A 23653-nucleotide genomic window follows, 5' to 3' on the forward strand; every position below is an offset into this window, starting at 1 on the left:
TTCTTTTTCTTTTTTTTTTTAAACAGCAGAGGGTTACAGCTATAAAGGGTATACACTGAGCAGATGAATGTTGTAAATAAAACTGCCCTCTGGAACATCAAAATCACTTAATATGCTCAACTCCTTTCGAAGCACGTAGTGCAGAGAACTGTTATGCTGATTACCAATAATTATAATCCATTCATTAAGGAAGTCTCTAAGGGCTTCTACAAAGGAACACTTCATGGCTGAGATGGAGTTACTCGGTGTACTTGAAAATAATGAAGCTACTGTTCTTTTAAAAATTATCTAATTTAGGCTTTTCACTGATTTACACTGTGCTTCTCTACAAGGACTCTGAATGAAAGAGGTTTTGCTGAATTTAAATGGAGCCTTTCTCTCAAAGGTCCAGAGCAACTTGGCACTGATCATTGACATGCCGGCCCCTGCAGAGTAGGGATGAGAGGAGAGAGTTTCAGGGAAGAACTGAGATCTGAAAGAGATATCCCTGGAAGTCTCTGCTTTTCTTAAACACTTTGATTCCAAAGAACTTGCCTCTCCAAAGATTCTTGAGATTCACTGGACATCTGTAGAGAGAAGGCACTAGAATTTACTGAGAGCAGCCTTAAATCCCTTAGAAACAAAGTTAATATGAACACGTAGGGGTTGTGAACTTCATATGGGTCAAGTGCTCCATGAGCTGAATGCTTTCTCATTTTAGTTACATCCTTTCAGGTACAAGAGGCCATCCGAGGTATGGATGCAGGGGGCTATAGGCGAGCCAGGCATCTTACATAAATCCAGGAACAGGAATCATAATTGGGCCTTTTCAAACCCAATCTAAGAAGGTACCCAGCCAGCAGGAATTTCATGACTCTTTCCACAGGGGACCAGCCTTCCTCTTTGCATCCATTAATTTGCTTTCAATTATAAGAAACAAAAAACCCAATTCGAAGTGCCTTAAACAGTATGGAAACTTATTGTCTCACAGAACTGGAAATCCAGCTATAAGGTGGGTTTCAAGGTTGTGTGATCCAGTCAACCGTGTCCTCTGTGATCCGGGTTCTTTCCTCTCCATTCTGCCCTCCAGGTCAGCTTCCTCCTCAGGCTGATTCTTTTTGGATAGGATCATGGGTGGTGGATAGTGGAACTATGGGCTACATGGTTCCTCACTGACATTTTCAAAAGAGAAATGTTCCCCCAGCAGTTCCAGAAACCTTTACCTCACAGTATCATTGACCTGACTTAAGTCACATGACATTTGTAAACTAATCCCTTCTGCCAACTGCTCTTGACCTAGTTCTAGTTCTGGTCACTAACAAGGAGTATAAGATTACCATGCTTAGTTTAGACTGCCCAGGGCATATCCCCAGAGTGAAGTCAGAGGTGTGGGTGGTGTGGGGAGAGGAAGGGGATGGAAAAAAAGGAAAACTGAAAACAGTTCCTAAGTTATTGCCTGAAGTAAATGGGTAGACATTGAAGCCATATGGTAGTTCTTGAAAGAAAAACAGGTTGAGGGGGTGGCGGTGGGAATCAAGAGCACTGTTTTGGATGTGCTGGTTTTGAAACACCTATTAGATATTCAAATGCAGATGCCATGTAAGCCACGGGATATAGGAATTTGGAGATCAAGGGAGGGGTCAGGGCTGGAGTTATCATTTTGAGACACATCAGCATATAGCTAGAATTTAAAACCTGGGGAATAGAAGAAATCAATTAAAGAAATTACAGACAGAGGAAATGAAGTGAGGATCCAAGGCCAAGGGCTGGGGCACTTAGTACCTACACGTAGAACTGAAGAGGAGAAGCCAGCACAGGGACCAAGAAGCAACAATCAGCAAGGCAGGAAGAAAACCAGAAACACGTACTGTCCTGGAAACCAAGAGAAGCAAGTGGTTCTTGATAGAGAGAGAAATGAGTTATGCCCAATGTCGGGAGGCTGAGTGTGAGAGGGAAAGGGGTGAGCGCAGAATTGGCACCTGGAGTCACTTGGACACAAGCTTCAGTGGAGTGGGAGGACTGAGGCCTATGTGGAACAGGCAGAGGAAAAATGGAACGTGGTGGGGTGACAGCGTTTAATTTGGACAACTCTCCTGAGAAGTTTTTCTGTGAAGGGTAACAGAGAGATGGGCGGTAACTAACGGGGGAAAAGAGGCCAAAACAGGAGGTTTTAACGAAAGAAGATCCTGGAGGGTATCTAACGTGCTGACAGGAATGACCTATCAAGAGGAAGATGCAGGAAAGAATCATCGCCGGAGCGAAGACATGGAGAAGTCAAGAAGAGACAGGATTCAGTGAGCAGGTGGAGGAGCTGGCGTGCTATAGAAGCAGGGGTACTTCACTCGGGAGGAAAGGCAGGGAAGGAGCGCACATGCCAAGTCACGTGGTTGATATGGTGAAAGATAAGGGAATTCCCACCTGTTTCTATTTCTGTCACGGAGTGGGGGGCAAGGTGATCATGAGAAATGGGAGGGGGAGTTGTGAAGAGAAATGAAGGTGTCAAGCAGCAATTCCAGGGAGTGGGAGAATAAACAGACGAGGAGGGTGTATGAGGGCTGCTCAGTAGTCAGACGTAATGAAAGATACGAACAGGGGAGTGGATGAGTAAGGTGGAGGGAAGTACAAATTGAGCTTCAAAAAGGCGAGGAAATGGGCCCAGGGTCACAGAGCTAACGGGCAGGAAGGCGGCGATTCACACTGAGGCCCAAGTGACTTCACACTCCGTGCTCTTTCCACGCTGCAAGTCCCTCAGGCACAACTGATCGACCCAGTACAAAGACAAAGCTGCAGGTAAAGTGTGTCTACAAAGAAAGATTCCTTGAGCCCCACAAACGTGACTGCTGTGGGACCCTGATTTTGTTATGACCTACAAAGAATCTAGGAGGATGCCTCAGTATTTCACCCTTCCCGATGCCACCCAGGGATGTCATCCTAACCCTCCCGTTCTCCTTTGGATTGCCACCTACAGGCCTGTCGGCTTATTTCCAGTCTCTAGTGCCCCTGACTTCCAGACTGCTAAACACGGTCTTTGTGAAATTCGGATTAGTTCTTCCACTGCACAAAATCCTAGCACCACGCACAAGACTCTTCTTCACGATTCGGCCACATTCCCCTGGCCTCCCCCACAGCTCGTGCTGCAGCCCTGTTATTTACCATTCCACAGCCCTGACGGCCCTTTTCATGCTTCAGCACCTTTGGGCATGCTGGAGCTCTCCTTGAAACGTCTGTCCTCAGCCCTGGTTCACACGACACACTCCCATTTATCCAGTTCCAGTGTCCCTTCCCCAGAAGAGCTTTCCTTCTCCACCTCTCCTTCATCCTCCTCCACCATTCCCAGACAACCGCTATAGGGGCTTTGGCCGTACTGCATTAAAATTCTCTATTTCTCTCCTCATCCTCCACATCAGAGCACAGCATCTACCTGACTCATACTAGGTGCTCAAATCCTGTGTTGAATGCTGAATGAGAGTGAATTTAGCTGTTCAATACCAAAGATGATGAAATGAGCTGAACTGCTTTTAGTGGGGCTCAGTGTCTCACACCACATTTGTCATGTTCCCAAGGAATGTCAGAGGGATACAGAATCCATCTGCATCCATAGCACCTTTCACAACCTGCTCTGAAACCCAACATTTCGAGGCTGCTTTCAAAGTCAGAGGTTACTGAACAAGCTTACTACATAAATGGTGGATACATTACGCAAATGAAACATAAACAGCCTGACCAGGCCGCTGGAGGACACCGGCCGAGACCGTACAGAAGGAGGTGGGCCGGAGCCCAGCAGGTGTCTGCAGGAGCTGTGATGGCTCGGTCGTCCAGGAACAACCGGTCTGACGTCTTCGGCGATGCCAGGAGCCTGCCAGCTCTCTCCCCAGTCGCGGTACGTGCTACACAGCGTCTGTACGTGCTGTGGCCAAAGAGAACTGCTCACTCCTCCACCCGCATGACACAGACGGTACAGATGGGAGCATGCTTCCTCATGACAATGTGCAATTATGCCCAGTTCCTCCAGCTGTAACAATTACCAGGAGAAAACCCCGGGGAAGGAAACAGTCCTGGCCGAGAAGGCTCTTCCACACTGGCACACACCACTAAGTTCTCCCCAGGGTGGCTGCGGGAGCCACGGCCTCCAGCCCCTTTCACGGTCCGTCCCGGAACCCACAGAGGTGAAAAGCATTCGGTGAGATCAGGACATAAGGCAATCATCAAACGGGATATATCTAAGTAAGAAAATACCAAGGCTTTATTATTCTTTTTTTTAATATAAAGACAGCCCTGTTGTCGGCCACATGGAAGGATGTGCACAGTTCCTGTGAGTCAACAAGACATCCCTGCTTCAGACTGCATATACCATAATGCCAAAGAACGGACGCCAAGGGGGAACGGGGTAATGCTCTCATCTTCATAGCAACAAAATGCAAAATAAGACAAAAATTAAATGGACTTAATTAATGCTGGACATTCCCACAGGGAAAAGACCAGAGGACTTTCAATCAATCAGTAGTTGGGGACAATAACAATTCCATTAGGCTGAGCCACCCCTCGCTCTTCTCTCTGGCTCTCCCCATGTGAGGCACCACAGTCTGGAACCAACAAAGCTGGCAGCCAGGAGCTCTTGTTTCAGAGTCCACCGAGATAAGCGGGGGGCAAGGTCTTGGAAGACCAGATAATTGGGCTTTGGTGAGGCACCTACGTGCAGCAGTGTCGCATATGGAAGTTGACAACATACTCAGCATTAGTCCTCTGCACCGAAATAGCAAAAGGCTCAAACGGGTGAAAGGTGAAGGCAACAAGGCGTCGCACTGTGTGGTTGATGGGGCGGCCCAGTAAGCCTGCCTGGATCTCAAACTTGAGCAGACCAGAGTCCCGGGCATAGAACCTGAACAGAACAAGGAGAGAAAGAGAAGATGGTATAGATATTCACCACCATCTGGGAATCTGCACAGCACGGGAATGCAGCAACTCGTTATTTAATCTTACAGTATCTCCTCTTACATCAGCCCCAGGTTACCAGAAATGCAAAACCGCCTTCGTCTGAGCAGCTCATTTTATGCACAGGGGCATTATGAATTTTGCTGCGCTGTCCTGAATCACTGGGTCATTTCTCTTTCCCAAGATGACCCTTAGTCATGGCCTTAACTACAGCCTACCCTTTTCCAGAAAAGCTGCCCCGAGACTGTCTAGGCCAGGCTAGAAATGAAATGCAAGCCACGTGTATACTTTTAAATTTCCAGGTAGCCACATTAAAAAAGGTAAAAAGAGAAAGGTGAAATTAATTTTAGTAATATATTTTATTTAACCCAATACTGGTATCTAAATTATTACTGTTTCAACCTATAATCCAGGTTAAAAAAAAAAACATTAATGAGGTATTTCACATTCGTTTTTTGTATTAAGCCTTTGAAATCTGATGTGTGACACGTGAGCACGTCTCAATATAGACTGGTCACATTTTAAGCGCTTAACAACCACATGGGGTGAGTGGTTACTATCCTGGACAGCGCAGATCTTGGCCCATATTTGAGTTTTTCATTTTTAAGAATAGATTCTTTCGGAAGGTCCTTCTTTTTCACACACAAAAACAAAATACTAAGTAGTTCTTCATTTTTCATCTAATACTTCCATTCATCCCCATACTTAAAGACATTTTCCCATACGCAAAATAAGCGTCCTTGGGTATCAGGAACTAGAGATGTTCAGGGGTTGAGGCTGAATTAAGAGAAGTCCTAGAAAATGAAGAGCTCTGAATTACAGAGGTCTATAACTTCCCTTTTGGAAAGCAAACATATGGCAGATATAAAGATATTCATAGCCTCTGGCTCAATAATCCCAGTTCCATGAATTTATATCCTCAGAATTTAATTTAAATGGAGGACAGAGTGATATGGATAAAGACGGCAACTCCAGCACAGCTCCCATGTAAAAATGCAGGAGAATAAAGGCTCAGTGACAGGGGACTAGTTCAGTCAACTGCAGTACATCTAACTGAGGGAATAATATGCTGTCATTAGGACTGTAACTCTGAGGACTATGTAACAACACACACACAAAAGCAGGCTACAAAGAACGACGCTAACCAGGATTACAACAATGTCCATGTGAACATGCGTACTGACAAAGACTAGAATGGAACATACAATACAGGTGTTCAAGTCATGGCATTTCCTCTTCCAATGCCTTTAGTATCCGCACATTTCTCATTTTAAATTAAAAATAAGTGAAAAACCCCTTTAGTCAGCGGCAATAGGCATTCCCAAATTTGTTACTTAGGTTACTCTCTTTTCAAACTAGAAAGGCAGGTTAGAAAGGAGAGGAATGTATCTCATGCTACCTTGACAATATCAAACGAGGCCCGTGATATGCTTTTATGTGTGAAAACCACAGTCACCTTACCCACACAGTCCCCAACACACAAAGGGCTTGTAAGGTAAAGTGGATTGTTTGAGCTTCTAAATCTAACTACCAGTTCACAGGAAATGTGCGAGGATGAGAGAAATCGTAAATACTCCTCCAGGGATACAGTGAGCAGACTCCAGAATGTGGGCAACACTACAAGACAATTTCACTGCCAGGAAAATAAGAGGGAAGCAGAACCTATAGGGTAAAATGGACTTAAGGGAGTAGCGACCAAATGCAATGTATGATCCTGATGGGAACAAATGGAACCATAAAAAGGATATTTACAAGACAACAGTAAAATGTGAAAACTAGGTACTTGGTGGTCGTCATAAAGTTTTGATAATTTTCTTAAGATAGAATAATGGTATGGAGGTTATATTTTTCTAAGTCCTTATTTTTTAGAAATTCATGCCGAAATATCTATAAGTAAAATGTTATAAAATCTGAGATTTGCTTCAGAATAATCAAGGGTGGCAGTTGGGGGGTGGGGAGTGGATGGAAAGAGATGACAACATTGACCATGAGTTGATAACTGTTAAAACTGGGTGATGGGTACGTGCAGGTTCATTATACTCTTCCACGTTTTATATGTTAAAAAAAATAAATTAAATTTATATTTATAATTTATAAATAAATTCTATAATTAAAAAAAAATTAACTGGTTTTTGGAACATGGCTGCAATTTCCCAAAGGAAATACCATGAGCGGTGATTAATTGTTTAGAATGTGTTACACAAGCCTATTTAATACACAATGAAGCTGGATCATGAAACACTACCCACCACTGTTCCCATGTGAAAAAGGCCTTCCACTCCCCAGCTAAGGGTTCCAGGACCACACCTCCCCTGAAATCACCCCATGGGTGGTGGTGGTACCAGGTCCTCTCCCTAGGACCTAACACAGCACACAGAACAACACAAGCTCCCAAAACGGAGAGAAGGGGGGGTCTGTGGAGTGGGCATTTGTGAGGGAAGGACTACTTAGTTTTCAAGGTTCTAGCAATAACACAGTAGTCTACACTCCAAAATTTCTCAAGTGAGGAAGCAGGAGTTTCTCCAAAACCTGCCTGTTCCCCCAAATTATCTCTGCTATCTTTTCTACTAAATAACATGAGGGGATAAAATCATTTGAGTGAAATAAAATTAGAAAGTCTCAACTATAAACACTACTACGAAATGATGTGTGCTTTCCTACCCTGGATACCTTTAAAAAGGAACAACACTTATCTGAATTGGATGTTTTGACGAGAAGCAAAGAGCAGAACTCCTTAATTTATGAGACGAGTGCCTACATGATCAAAAACACTCACCACATTATAGAAACAGCCTGTCCTTCCAATTCAACCCATGAGTACAAGTGGGCACAGTCACAGTGGAATGAGGTCCAAGGAGACAGAGAGAGAGAAAGCGGGCCATCTTTAGCCCTTAGGCAGTTAGCAGCTGAAGCAGTGATGGTGTACCTGATAGGGTGATCTCCACAAGTCTTGGGTCGCTCCATGACAGACACCCACTTGTCATCGTAGCTGAAGAGAGACAAATCAAGGTAGGGGCTACCGCTGTAAGACTGGGCACTGATGGGGAGCTGGCCCAGGAGCCGGCGCACTGCCTCTGTGTGCCCTCCGTACTTGGCATTTACAATAGTGTCTTTAAACCTAAAAGAAAGCACCAGTGAGGAAGGCTGCGTTAGCAGGCACGCAAAGCTGCCTTGGATTTTAAATTGATAAAACATGTCTAAAAACAACTCATTCTGTAAATAGAAATCTAGATAGTGAAGGAAATCAGAACTCTCACACATCCCAAATCTGCCTGCCTACAAATATTCTCAGAAAACAGAATTTGAAGTGGGAACATTAAATTACTTTAGAAAAGTTAACAAAGACTCTCCAAACAAGCTTAAAATGAGTGTAACTATTCTATGACAACACTTCTGATACTCAAATCTACTTCCCCCAAATAACAGCCTCAGCATTAGAAAGGAGTTACAGAGCGCAGAGAATCCCGTGGAGAAGAGCAGCCTCTCTCTGACTCTTCTTGGGATCAGTTATAAGCCAACTTTCATCAAAACTTTCGATAAATTCCTTATCCCTCGTTTCAAGTCTTGGAGCTAGCTGCCTGTACTCGCACAGAAACATCGGTATCTAAAGACCAAGAACATGGACACAGAGTCACGTATCTCACTTACTTTTAGTAATAATAACAAGAGAGCAATTTTTTCTCACAACTGTCATGAATACTAAATTTAATACCCTTTGACCAAGTATTTCTACTCTTCTAGAAATTTACCCGAAGGAAGCAATCCCACATGCAGAAAAATCTCTGTGCACATTCAATACAGCACTGTTTATGATAATGATAAATATATGGAAAATTAAAAACCTACTGGAAAACTGTAATTTTCAAAGATTACACAGTTACAGAGAAAATGTTTATCATAATGGTAAGTAAAAGAAACAGGCTACATTCTGTCTACACAGTATGATTAAAAAACAAAGAAAAAGGGGTGCCTGGGTGGCTCAGTTGGTTAAGCGTCTGCCTTCAGCTCAGGGGATGATCCCAGGGTCCTAGGATAGAGCCTTGCATCGGGCTCCCTGCTCAGCAGGGAACCTGCTTCTCCCTCTCCCTCTGCCTCTGCCACTCCCCCAGTTTGTGCTCTCTGGCTCGCTGTCAAATAAATAAAATCTTTAAAAAAAAAAAATTCAGGCCTAAAAAAAGACAAAGAAATATATCAAAATGATAATTGTGTTTGTGTAATCACATTTGATTTTAATCTTTTCACTTTCCCATAGCTTCTTAGAAAGAATGTCAAATATCAGTAATATATTTTTAAAAATCTCTATATCAAAGCATATCGTATGGTTTAAAATTCAAGGGGAAAATAGTATTTTTAATCCAGGGAGAAAATATAACATTTCATCCCTGAAATTAATGGAATGAAAACTAATGAAATAAATTTAAAAACTTGGGGCGCCTGGGTGGCTCAGCTGGTTAAGCGACTGCCTTCGGCTCAGGTCATGATCCTGGAGTCCCGGGATCGAGTCCCACATCAGGCTCCCTGCTCAGCAGGGAGTCTGCCTCTCCCTCTGACCCTCCTCCCTCTCATGCTCTCTGTCTCTCATTCTCTCTCTCGCAAATAAATAAAATCTTAAAAAAAAAAAAATTTAAAAACTTGAACGTTCCCAACTTTGTGGAGACTAGAAAGCTTGATGAGATGGGTTCTGATTTTTGTCTTCACCATTAACCTGTGATATTGGACGGAAATCAACAGTTCTCAGTTTCCCCCAAAGCAAGCCTAGCTCTCAGTACTGCTTTTCTATTACTCCTCTTGACAGTAATTTTCACAGCCTCAGTGTAAATCATAAAATTAAATCTTGGGCCAAAGAGAACTTCTTTCTTTCCCTTTGGATGAGCTGGAATCAAAGACTGTGGGCTCTCTGGTTTTCAGCTCCTTTTCAGCCAAGATCTAGTACTACCTCTCATAATCCACGCTCTGCCTTGCCTAGCTCACTGGCTTCAAATGATGGGGGCTGGCCCACGGCTGCATGATGATCATAAGTCACAGCCTCCACAACAATCTCTAGGTTGAAGCAGTTCATCTTCCCCAGAGGCACTACCAGCTCCACTCTCCGTGCTCCTCACTGACAAAAACATGAAGCAGTTATCCCTGGGACGTCCTCTGGCGTTTAACTCCTGGCTCACTGTCACTCTGCCCAGTTATGCCTCTCTCCAATTCATGGGCACTCCTAAATTCATAGAGATTATCCTTCCAGCACCTCCAGTACTAGGTCCCACAACCTCTCCTACACTTAATCAATTCCTCCCCACCTTTTCCTAAACCATCAGCTTCCCCCCAACTACATAGTTTCAGACTATTTCCTGTACCATGCTTTTGTGGTTTATTTTCCAGAGGCTTCCTTAGAAAAGGTATAGGAGAGGTAATTTTTTGAGAACTTTCATGTCTGAAAAGGTCTTTGTTCCACCCTATTGGATATAAAATTCTAGACTGGAAATCATTTTTTTCACAGAATCCTGAAGGCATGATTTTATTGGCTTCAAGCTATCTGATGGCTTATTTTTTAACATGTGAAATGTATGTTCTTTACAAGTTTTTACAATTTTCTCTTTCTCCCTCTCTTTGCCCCTCTCCCCCCACGGTCTATCTCTCTATCTCTAAAATAAATAAATCTTTTAAAAATGAAGTTTTGGAACAGTGGGGAGAAAGAGAATCCTAAAGAGGTTCCAGATGGCGCCCAACATGGGGCTTGATCCCATGACCCTGAGACCATGACCTGAGCCAAAATCAAGAGTTGAACACCCAATCCACTGAGCCACCCAGGTGCCCCCTCAATGTTCCAAAATTTCATGATGATATGCTTCAGTATGGGTCTTTTTTTCATTAGGTAGTTGATGGAGCTAATAAAGATTTAATAATTATTTATCTGGGGGCAAAAGCCATGATTTGCAGCACTTGCCACTTTCTGTGCTGTACATCCTACTGCTATGGCCAATTTCAAGGTACCGATGTGACATCGCTGAATGTGGGGCTATTGAAAGATGAGCAGTAGTGCTTAACTAGATAGTATTTTCACCATACAGATAAAATAGATACAAATACACTCAAAAGCATAAACAACAGTAAAGTAACTACAAAATAATTTTTTTAATTAAGGACATGATCTTTTTTAAAAGATTTTAATTATTTGAGAGAGAGAGAAAGACAGAACACGAGCAGGGGAAGAGTAGAGGGAGAGGGAGAAGCAGAGTCCCCACTGAGCTGGGAGCCCAACGTGGGGCTCAATCTCAGGACTCTAGGATGATGACCTGAGCCGAAGGCACACACTTAACCAACTGAACCACCCAGGCGCCCCCGAAATAATTCATTTTTAATAATGACCGCATTTAGCAATAGCTTGCAAAAATCCCTGAAAGCTTAATAAACTGGCTCTCATGAGCCAGTAGGAGTCAGTGCTAGCACACCACTGAAAGGTCCTGCCAATCTTGAAATTTATGTTCTTCACGACCAGAAAATTATTCACATTATTTCCTCCCCGTCATTTTCTCTACTGCACCCTGTGGAAATAACCAGATATTGGACATCCTGGGCAAATTCTCCGATTTCTTTTCATCTTTTCTCTCCCATTTTCCTACTTTTATCTGTTTATTCTATTTTCTTGGAAAATTCCTCAACTATACCTAACAAAGTTTAAATTTCTCTTCTAGGAATGTTTTTTTTTATAGCTTAAATTATTTCAGTGATTGCAATGTTGTTCCTTTATTCTTTCTACTGTTTGTTTTCTTTTGGTCTCTTTCAAAATAAAGATTTTCCTTAAGTAACTCATGATCCTTGGTGTTCCCCTTCTTTTTTTTCTTGAACATTTAGTCTAACCTATAATGGATCACTTTCACTTATTTTTACTAAAAGATTACTGGAGACTGTAAAATTGCGCATTTTAGAGCCATATGCTCACAAGAAATAAAAAATAATTCCAATTTATATACACATTGTATTTTCAATGCAGCAAAGCATGAAAAGCATGACAAGATGGTTAATGAAATGTTACATTACGATACAGTTCTGTGGGGGGGGATAAAATAGATATACGAATTCAAACATAAGAAGAAACAATGTAAAATTTCAAATAGTATTGGCACAATCTGCTCTCTCCTTTATTTTTTGTTTGTTTACTTATTTGACAGAGAGAGAGAGACATCAAGAGAGAGAACACAAGCAGGGAGAGTGGTGCTGAGCAGGAAGCTCTCTCCTTTTTATATCAAATACTGAATACCAAATTCCTATGGCATCTAGATTCCCCAGGGTTATGTTTTAAAGTGTTGAGTTGGGGCGCCTGGGTGGCTCAGTTGGTTAAGCGTCTGCCTTCGGTTCAGGTCATGATCCCAGGGTCCTGGGATTGAGCCCCAAATCAGGCTCCTTACTCAGCAGGGAGTATGCTTCTCCATCTCCCTCTGCCTCCCACTCCTCCTGCTTGTGCTTGCTCTCTCTCTCTCTCTCTGTCAAATAAATAAGTAAAATCTGGGGCGTTTGGGTGGCTCAGTCGTTAAGCGTCTGCCTTCGGCTCAGGTCATGATCCCAGGGTCCTGGGATGGAGCTCCACATCAGGTTCCCTGCTCGGTGGGAAGCCTGCTTCTCACTCTCCCACTCCTCCTGCTTGTGTTCCCTCTCTCGCTGTGTCTCTCTCTGTCAAATAAATAAAATCTTTAAAAATAAATAAATAATATCTTTAATAAATAAATAAATAAATAATAAAAAATAAAAATGTTGGGTTATACACCATAAACGTATACAATGTTATATGCCAATTATTTCTCAATAAAGCTGGGGGAAAAAGGCTTGTAATAATTTTATTTTTAAAAATCAGTATTAAAGGGGGCGCCTGGGTGGCTCAGTTGGTTAAGGGACTGCCTTCGGCTCAGGTCATGATCCTGGAGTCCCGGGATCGAGTCCCGCATCGGGCTCCCTGCTCGGCGGGGAGTCTGCTTCTCCCTCTGACCCTCCCCCCTCTCATGTGCTTTCTCTCTCTCAAATGAATAAATAAAATATTTTTTTAAAAAAATCAGTATTAAATATACACTGAAAATTGCATTTTCTGCAATTATTCAAATTTAACAGCAAAAAAAATTTTAAGATCAACGTAAAAATTAATGTATGAGGATATCTACAGTTGATCAAAATCTTCTGGTGGTATGATACAAAATTCTGATGATCACAAAGCTGGAACTCCACCTTTCTTCTCAACCTTTATCTTCTCCTCCTGAGTTCCTACAATTTCACGTAATTCCAGATGCATTCTGAAATAACTCTCAAAAAACAGCTTCTTCTAATTACTGGGTGATTTTACTCATTTAACAAACACATAATGAGCTGCTCCCACATGAAAGACACTGGCCTAGGTGCTATGGGTACAGCAGTGAATATAACAGACTAGAATCTCTGCCCTCATGGGAGTTTACTTCTAGTGACTTGATATTTTGTCTCAGCCAGCTGTACCCAGCTTTGTAACTAGTTGATAATGATCTGCCTGATTTTAAAGCTATCTTAAAAGAAGAAAATTCAGGGGCGCCTGGGTGGCTCAGTCAGTTAAGCATCTGCCTTCAGCTCAGGTCATGATCTCAGGGTCCTGGGATCGAGTCTCATGTCGGGCTCCTTGCTCGGTGGGGAGCCTGCTTCTCCCTCTGCCTGCCGCTCCCCCTGCTTGTGCTCTCTGACAAATAAATAAAATCTTACAAAAAAAAAAAAAGAAGAAGAAGAAAATTCAGGGGCACCTGGGTGGCACAGTTGGTTAGGTGTCCAACTCTTGGTTTCGGCTCAGGTCCTGATCTCAGGGTTGTGGGATCCAGCCCCTCACTGGGCTCTGCACTCAGTGCAAAGTCTGCTTAAGAGTCTCTCTCTCCCTCTCCCTTTGCCCCTCCCCCTACTCTCAAAATAAATAAATCTTTAAAAAAAATAATAAAAAGAAGAAAACTCATTCCAAAATGAAAAAAGCAAGTTCTGATCCATGTTCTGCCTCCAAAAATCCTTCTATACCGAACAGAAATGCTTATAAGGCAGAAAATTTATGTGAACCAGAGAAAAAGGAAAAGGCAAGTAACTTGTCTGAAAACCAATATCCATCTATTTCTGAGTACTATGCTTTTATATAAAGATGATGCCACTACATTAATGTATCTGCAGTTCATTTTTTCCAGTGGCAGTGATGCTCATTCTGAGTCATCTGTTCACTCTGGTCTGACCTATCTTGAAATCTAAAGCAGGTATTTTCCCTAACTGGCTAGAGTTGGCGGAGCAATTTAGTTTGTGGCGTCCAATAAGGCACTGACTGACTAGAGTCAGGATTCAGCTTGGGCCAACGGCCCAAAGTAACCATTCGTTTCACAATAATATACTCAGATAATTACATCTGAAACTCTGGTTCATAGGAAGACCTGGCTGATGGGGGGTATTAATTTAGAGTGACCCAGGTGTTTGTGGAGGGACTCCAAGTATGAACATCTGAAGGTCTCTTCTTTGGGTTGGTCAATTTCCCTAAGGAAAAATCTCTAACCTCCTCCGGGAGGAGCATAAGCCTGGCTGCCAAATCTGATAAAGGGGACAGGAATCTTACTTTGTTTGTTGGTTTTCACTTAATTCAGGTTTTTAGCATGACAAATCTCATCCCTACCTCAGCTGTTCCTCATGAACGTGAAACCAGAGCCTACATGGTTCAGTTTCTCCAGAGACTAAACCTCCAGCCTTCTGCGGAAGTGAGGAAAAGACAGTCACTTGGCAGAGTAGCTTAGAGAAGGGGGCTAGAGGGCCTGATTAGTCCTTTCCAGACCTTCACCCAATCCTCCTGTTTAAGACTACATCTTAGGTATCTTCAGAGGTACCTAGGGCCTCCAATTCTCCAGCTCTTTCCAGAGTTCTCCAGAGCAAGGCAACTTGTTTCTTGATGACTAAGCTCTGCAGTCTTAAGTTTTTGTTCTCTGAAGTGTGCCAAGTTGGTTGCCGATGATCAGTTAGCTTCTCAGCTCCCAACCGATTCAGAGCTCTCTTCTGTCGCCAATCATCTCCTGTCTCCAATGTCTCTCCTCTCCCATTCTCTTTGCTCTTGTTATATTTACACCTCTTACTCCTTTATTGTCATTTTAGTGGGGTTTGGGGGTGGAGCAGAAACAAACACATGTGTTCAACACATCATGTTTAGCCAAAAGTTCTAAAATTATTTCCTTAGTCATTCACTCAAAAAATACTTAAATGCTTGATAGGACATCATGAACATACAGCAATAAATAATAAAGACACGGTCTCTATCCTTCTACAGCTCTTAGAGCTCTCCTTCCTCTAGGACGAATCACAGATAATGCACAAGTAATTCCACAGGTGCTGAGAGACAGAAAGAGGTTCAGGATGACCCAAGGGGTTACAACAGGCAGACCAAACCAAAGCGAGGTGGGCAGAGAGAATACAGAAAGGGTTTTTTGGAGGATATGGATTGTCTAAAGAAAAATTAAGTCTGTTAAGCCCAGTGGAAGAGCTTACCGGCGCTGGATCTGCCTTGCAAAATTGTTGCTGGAAGCTGAGCAGGGAAACTGGACTTCACTGTGTAGGGTAGCGTTACGGAAGAGGTCACAGAAGTTCTCAAAGAGTTCTAGAAGCTCATCTGATGTATTCTCAAACACGGCAATCACCTCTGTTGTCACCATATTGTATACCACAAAGAAAGATGCCTGCAGAAGAACAGAGAGAGCTATGAGACAGCTAGGTATACTGCCATGCCTTGGAAACTTACCACTTGGTTGAGAATTCAAACAAGTGAAACAAGCAAACACTTCTGCTCCCACACTAGCATAAAAACATGGCTCCAGGTGGTTCTGGGAGAGGAGGAAGCCTCGGTGCACTTTATCATTCAAGGGCCATCAGTCATGGCCAGTACTGCTGGATTTACCACCATATCTGTGCTGCTAGAATTACTGAGCTGGCCTGCGTATATGTGTAGAAAGGGTTCCAATCTTTCATTTCTGACTCTGCAAATTCAACATTTTTCCTTCCTAGTATTTATTTCCTACTTGCTCCTCAACCCAGCCTGAAATAAAAAGCACTTTTTTAAAATGCCAGATTTAATTTTCCCCTGCTGAGAAAGTGATTGGTCGCCTGTGGCTGCCTGTTGGCAAATTATTTTCTCTTGTATATGTACAGTTGAAAGTTCAATTTAGGGACATTTATTTTCCCTCTTAAGATTTCTAACATGCAGAGAGACACCTGAAGTACACTGTGTCCTAAAACTGCCCAGGCAAGTTGTAACCAAGCAGGGAACTGCTGCTGAACAAATGAAAAATCAGGGAGGCATTTTCCTTTCTTTCTTCATAAATGTTCTTTCAGCCAGGAGCATTTGGAAGATACACTTGAGATTTGTAGCAATTAAGATCAAAGGGAGAACCTGAAAAGCATTCAAATGCCATAGGTGGCAGAGTTACTACCTTCCCTGAATGGGCCCCTGGGTGACTAGCCCTCTAAACCATCACTGCTCTGCTCTGCCTAACAGGGAAGCTCCAGGAACCCCTGGGTTTTGTCCCAATGAATGTGGCAATGTGAATCAATCTGCAAGCTTTCAACAGGACTCCAGAAGTTTTCAGAACGTTAAGATTAGTACTCCCCCTCCTACGATGGAGTTTAAGTCTCCATCATCAATTCCTGGAGCCACATGGCCCACCTGTTTTACTAGTCATTAGTCATTCCCAGAGCTTTCATTACATGACTTCTGCAGTCACCTGGAAATTAAATATGGCTGTAAATTAAAGAGGCTGGAGAGTAACCTGAGAATAATACCCATAATATTAGCAGGGCTTTGTGTGTAGATGCACTTTTTCTCATTAACCTTATTGGAACCTATCAAATTAAACTGGGGAAGGGGGTAGGAGGATAACTAGGGCAAATTGGGTTTAAAGTTACAAGCTCTGTAAGCAAAACACTGAGCACTAGTACTGAGTCTAGCCAAAATTTATTAGAGCTACCAGAAATAAGTGGGTCATGTTTTAGCAAAGGGAAGAAGGATAATCTCAAATGCGGCTATCAGAGACAACTTATTCCCTCCAAATGACAAAGGTAATTATAGCTCAAACCTAAATAAAAGATTGACTCATGTCCTTTCTATAGACCTGGACAACACTTTAACCCTCTCAGGGCTCCACCAAGATCCATCATAAATATGTGAATATAAAATTACACATACCTTACTAGCCTTCCCTCCAGGGCAGACTGGGAAATACAGAAGGGGACAAAAGTCAAGGGTGTCACTACCAATCTCCCATGATACATAAGATGGACCAGACGCTCATTTGTGATGGTTCAATGGGCAACTTCATCATTAATAGGGAAGAAAAGAATCCAGAAAAACTAATCTCCAACCATATTACTCCCCACCACCCACCTTTTTTTAGAATATGCAAGCTATGATTCAAAAGAAAAATACTGGAAAGCATTTTACCATGGATGGCTGGTAAGGTCTTAGGAAATAGTGTCCTCCACAGTCTCCTATGACAGAACCAACTGCAAGTCAGTGGAAGATACGAGGCTCAGCCCTCTTTGTGGCTGACTGGTTTGCTCTCTATTCTGAATCCCCAAACTTGTTATCTAAGGAGACATTCTGTAAACAGGAGAATAGGGAGCAAAAGTACAGAAAGGTAGGTCTCTTTCTCAACCAACACTAAAGTGGAGAGCTTCTCAAGGAGAAATGCCCCAAAATAGCCTGAATTACAACACGGTGTTTCAACCCAAGAGTCTTGGAAGGTTTCTGTGCCCTTAACACCACTTGATTCCCATTTGAGAAACAGCTCTCTCCCCTCCAAGATCTTTCATCCAAACTGAAATACCCTAGGACCTACAGTCCTGATGATTCACTTGGGGGATCAGAAGTTTCGGCTTCCTTTTAATCTTTTCGCTGCTCTACAGCCTATGGTCCAGCACATGGGCAAGGTCAGGGTAAAGTCATAAAACTTAACTGCCAGATTAACTTACCTATTAGTTACCTCCTAAGGATTTTATGAAGAAGTATACTGACATTAACCACTTAAGCAGGAAAGGCCAAATTTTTAGAAAAATTTTTCGGTATGGTGGGCTCATTCTCACTCCTAGATCTAAAGCAGTCAGACCAACAAGCACAGTCTCACAAAGTCAAGGCAGGATTATCCACCAGTAGTCCAAACTTTGACCCTGTAGCACTTGGGCTTCTTTCTCAAGGGAACTGAAAATGCTCTGCAGAAGAATTAGGGTAATAATCACCGAGCTGACCACCTCACATATCAATGACTTGAGTTTTAGCTTCCATTTGTCCAAATAAGTACATGTGGCCGAGAAAAATAGAGCTATTTTAAGTTTGAGGCCCAAGATAACAAAAATTCAAGAGCATGGAAAACGCGAATTCTGAGAGGCTGGCTATAGGCAAAGAGAAACTTTCCCATTTTACCAAGGGGATGGGAGGAGAGCACTTCATACCTGTGATGGATCTGTGACTCGCAGGGTTACCACGTCCTCACTGGTGTACTTGATAAACAGATGGTTTTCGTCCAGAAGCTGCATTTTCCACATGCGCAGCTGCCGCAGCTGGTCAAAATACTGGAAGAAGCGCCTCTTGGCCATCGCACTACCATCCTGCTCTGCCCGGCGCCACAAGTACACGAGCAGTCGGTGTTTCAGGGAGTTGATGAAGGGGTCTCTGAAAGGGTTGGCCATGCCCGTCTGACTGTCCCGCTGCACCTCCGGGCAAACGGCTGACACGGTGAGGAGGTCATCCTCATAGCAGAAGCGGCCGATGGTCCTCACATCAATGAAAGTGCCTTCAGGGGTCACCTGGAAGACGTGGATCGTCTGCTGCTGCACCGACAAGATGGCCAGGATGTTTTTGTACAAGTACAGCCCTTGGTTGTGCGACAGGACCACTTTATCACACTTGAAGGTGCGGGTATCACATAAGCGGCCAGTGTGAAGGTCAATGATGTGAAGGGAATAGTCCTCCAGAGGGGACCGTGGGTTGGGGGTCACAGATTCACTGTTCCGATACACCTCGTAAAAAGGAGGGTGCGGCTCATCCGGGAGGTAGGCAGCTGAGCCCACGATGACACACCGGCAGTCGTCGGTGAAGAGGCTACACTCCCGGTTCAGGTGCTCCCCGTTGGCAGCTACGTTGGTAATATGCAGCAGGACAAAAAAGCGTTCAAAGAGCCGGCCGCGGATGTTGACTGACCGCTGGTCATTGCCATTGGACAGGATCTCCCCCTCATAGCCCTGCAGTAAGTCCTCAGCTGCCTGGCAGCCCTGGTATTCATAGATTTCAAGAGAGGTCTGGTCTGAAGAGAAAGCAATAAAGTAGCGCCCATCAGGCGAGAATTTACGCAAGAAACAAGGAGGCTTTTCAACATTGACGACTGTGAAGTTGGGGAAGACATTCTGGTGGAATACTCGGACCTGATGCCAGTGGGTACCTGCCTTGCCTGAGCTGATTCGTCGCTGTTCCAAGCGGTGAATGACATTTTGGTTCTGGATTCTTCGAGGTTTGATGGTGGAAACATGATGATCCATTATCACATCTCTGCGTGGAAAAGTGAAGTCAAGAAAGCAAAACAAAATTGACCAAAACATAAATATACACAAGTCAAAGAGATTTTCCTCCTTATACCCCGGACCTAAGAACTCGCAGGGTGACAGTGATCAGCATTTCTCCTTCCTAGATTATAGTCAGAAAATGGTCCTGACATATCTGATTCTAAAAACAGGTTTGAGGGAAGGACCTAATTCACTAGGAAGCACTCTTAGCTGTTGGGAATATCCAACAGAATAAACATAGAATTACATCAAATTTGTTCAGTGCAAGAGTAACATTTAGTGCACGTTCATTAAAGAAATGTATTTACTGGCTGTTAGGATGTCCATACTACCCTGGGTGGCTCAGTCAGTTAAGTGGCCGCCTTTGGCTCAGGTCATGATCTCGGGGTCCTGGGGTCAAGTCCCGCATCATGCTCTCTGATCAGTCAGCAGTGAGTCTGCTTCTCCCTCTCCCTCTGTGATCTCTCTCTCAAATAAATAAAATCTTTAAAAAAAAAAAGTCCATACTACCCAAAGCAATCTATAAACTCAATGCAATCCCTAACAAAACCCCAATGGTGTTTTTTGAAAAAACAGAAAAATTCATCCTGAAACGCACATGTAATTTCAAGGAACCCCAAACAGCCAAAACAATTTTGTAAAAGAACAAAGTTGGAAGACTCAGACTTCCTGATTTCAAAACATATTACAGGGCACCTGGGTGGCTCAGTTGGTTAAGCGACTGCCTTCGGCTCGGGTCATGATCCCAGGGTCCTGGGATCGAGTCCCACATCGGGCTCCCGGCTCAGCGGGAAGCCTGCTTCTCCCTCTCCCACTCCCCCTGCTTGTGTTCCTGCTCTCGCTGTCTCTGTCTCTGTCAAATAAATAAATAAAATCTTTAAAAAAAAAAAAAAAAACATATTACAAAGCGAAAGTAATTTAAAAAAAAAAAAAAGTGTGGTACTGGCATAAAAACAAATATAACAATGGAATAGAATAGAAAATCCAGAAACAAACCCTCACAGATGTTAACTCAAGATTCAGGAAGTTCAGAGAACCCCAAATGTGATAAACCCAAAGAAATCCATGCCCAGACACATTACAGTCAAACTTAAAAACTAAAACACAAAGTAGAAATCTTATAAGCAACCAGGTAGATGATATATTACCTGGGGGGGAACAATTCAAATGTCTGTGGATTTCTTGAGAAACTGTGGAGACCAAAAGGAAGCAGAACGTTTTTGAATTGCTCTTCTGGGTAAAGAGTCAAATCTCAGCTAAAAAAGCAACTCTTCAGATTTTTCCCTACCTTCCCATCCATATCAACCCTCATTCTACCCTATTTTATTTTCTTCAGCCCTCGTCACATTTTGAAATTATCTTGTTTACTTTGTAGTATCTGTCACCACACACCGACCCCAGGGACCCTGCCCAATTCTAGGTGAATCCCATCACCTAGAGCAGTACCTGAAGCACAGTAAGTGCTCATAAACATGTTAAATGAATGAATGGAGCAACATTCCAACATGGGCCTTGCAGGATCAAGAATTCACTAGGCAAAGTAAAAGAGGAACATTTCAGAAAGAAGGAAGCCTAAAAAATACACTTGGAAGGAGTGTGGCATGATACCTTTGGGAAACAGAGTAATCCCAAGTGGTTAGAGCCCAGGAAGCACAGAGTGAGTGATAAGAGAGAAACCCAGAAAAGTAGACTGGAGCCAGGCTGGAAAACACTTTACAGGCCCCTCCATGCCACACCAGCTATTATACATTTTAAGCAAGGGAGTAACTGATCCAATCTACATTTTAGAAATAAAAACATAACACACAATGTGGTATTTGTATATATTGTTTCCTTCTAAAAGGAATCTGAAATGCTTTATGTAAGTATAGATGCTATCTAGTCAAGTTAAAGATGTGCATACCTCTATGACTGACCAAACTAAATTTATCAAACTGCTAGTCACAACTCATTAATGAGGCCTTGAAATCAATTTAGTGGATACAGCTGACATTTTAAAAAGTGGAATAAAATAAAAAATACCACATTGTATCACACATAGTAAGGGCAAATACTATTTCACGAAACTTGTTTCAATTGCATGTATGAATCCTATGCACTGGGTGAGGATATAAAATATATTTCCTACTGATCTAGACTACAGCAAGAGAGTGCTTACTGCCTGACCTCAGGCCAAATCTTGTCTGTCTGCTTGTTTTTTGTAAATAAATTTTTATTGGAACACAGCCATTCCCATTCATTTACACGTTACCTATGGCTGCTTTTGTCCTACAAAGGCACAGATGATTAGTTGAGACCAAAGACCACGTGGCCCACAAATCTGAAATAATTACTGTCTTGCCCCTTGCAGAAAAAGTTTGCCAACGGCTGATCTTGAGCACTGGTTCCTAACTAGGGCAATTTTGTAACATCTGGAGACAGTTTGGTTGTCCTAACTTGGGAAGGAGGGATGTTATGAGTGTCCAGCAAATAGAAGCCAGGAGTGTTGCCAAACATCCTACAGTAAACAGGACAGCCTTCCACATTTAGACCAAGATGTCAATTGTGCTAAGGATGAAAAACCCTGATCTAGAGAAATGTCTGCACATGAATGTCTGCAGCAGATTGTCAGCAACAGCAAAACTGACCACACTCCAAATGCCCATGAACAGAAGACTAGATCAATTCTTCCAAGCATACTCATGCAGTGGAATCTTATGAAGCAATGAATCAATGCACTACAATTATATATAACAACCTAAATGAATCTCAGAACACAACAATGACTGAAGAAAGCAAGCAGCAGAATATTTTTATGTGATTCTCTTTATATAAGCTCCAAACAATTTCTAGTTTAAGGCTATCAATATATATGGTATACAATTACAGAAAGCAAAGGAATTTATAAACGTAAAATTCAGAACAGTGGTTACCTGTGAGAAGTAAGAAATGGGATGGGGATTGGGACACACTGGCAGCTCTGAGGTTGCATTTTTTCTTGAATCAGCATTCACTGTACTGTCATTCTTTAAAGATTACATATACTTTTAAAGTATTATTTGTCTTACTCAAAAAAAAATTTTTTTTTAAAGATTTTATTTATTTGACAGAGAGACACAACGAGAGAGGGAACACAAGCAGGGGGAGTGGGAGAGGGAGAAGCAGGCCTCCCGCCGAGCAGGGAGCCCGATGCGGGGCTCGATCCCAGGACCCTGGGATCATGACCCGAGCCGAAGGCAGATGCTAAACGATTGAGCCACCCAGGCGCCCCTCAAATTTTTTTTTTAATTAGAAAACAATCATCGTGAAGAGAACACTAAGGTAGGACAGTAAGATGAAGCCAGATGTACAGAGAAACGCATACCATGTGGACCTGCAGAACTGCCAAGCTTCTAATTTGGCCCTGATTTTTCTCAGCAGACAAAGAAAAAGGAAAAAACAGTTACAGAATCTGCACAGCCAATAAGATAGAAAATAGATGCTTGGAAGAAGCACAGCTCTTCCCGCCACTGTTAAAAGCAATCTCTCTCATAAGTTTTCTCAGAGGACCTTGGCTTGATAAAGTGAGCAATATCCTCCATATCTGAACAACAAATATACTGAATTTCACACAGCTACTCCTTGTAACAGTGACATTGTTGCTGTGGCTATTCTGATACAGCCTAAAAAAACACACTATTAAGATTTAAGCATTTCAAGATACCAAATAACATACAAAACTGCTTCACTCAATCCCTGCCCAGGGCAACCCTGCCAACCTAAGATGGGGGCTAGAGTCAGAGAGGGTGACCAGAATGGGAAGACAAAGGCAGATAAGGCCCAGGAATGGGAGGACTAGGCATGAAATACCATCTAGCAGACAAATTGCTGAGTGGGATCAAGTATACTACAGTGGTTCAACTTAGAAAGAGCCACTGATCATATTAAGCAAAACAGATGCTTAATTCTAAGAAAATTGATGTACACTTTGTATAGACCCATCTTAAATTCTCTGATTTGTCTTCTTAAGGGAAAGACACCAGTAACTGGGGTGAAAGGTGTGAGGGTGTAGGGTAAGCGGAGCTGAGGACCTGTTAGCTTCAGCTCCAAATTGTACAGAAAATCCTCACTGAATTCCTAACACCTCCTTCAGCATGCATGCTCTCTCTCCCTCTCCCTACACACACACACACACACACACACACACACACACACACACACACAC

General features: G+C 42.8%; 1 protein-coding gene across 1 annotated transcript in view; it reads right to left on the reverse strand.

Moving 5' to 3' along the window:
• Positions 1-4202: 4202 nt before the first annotated feature.
• Positions 4203-23653, reverse strand: part of DET1 (DET1 partner of COP1 E3 ubiquitin ligase) — a 21506-nt gene continuing 2055 nt past the window's right edge. Inside the window, exons 2-6 of the mRNA XM_044918034.1 lie at positions 19350-19456; positions 18364-19214; positions 15412-15599; positions 7838-8029; positions 4203-4858 (exon numbers count right to left, since the gene is read on the reverse strand). Of these exons, the coding sequence (XP_044773969.1) occupies positions 4669-4858; positions 7838-8029; positions 15412-15599; positions 18364-19214; positions 19350-19446 (1518 nt within the window). The 5' untranslated portion in view covers positions 19447-19456 and the 3' untranslated portion in view covers positions 4203-4668. The remainder of the gene's footprint in view (positions 4859-7837; positions 8030-15411; positions 15600-18363; positions 19215-19349; positions 19457-23653) is intronic.

Source organism: Neomonachus schauinslandi, chromosome 9 (genome assembly GCF_002201575.2).
Source record: "Neomonachus schauinslandi chromosome 9, ASM220157v2, whole genome shotgun sequence".
Lineage (NCBI taxonomy): Eukaryota > Metazoa > Chordata > Mammalia > Carnivora > Phocidae > Neomonachus > Neomonachus schauinslandi.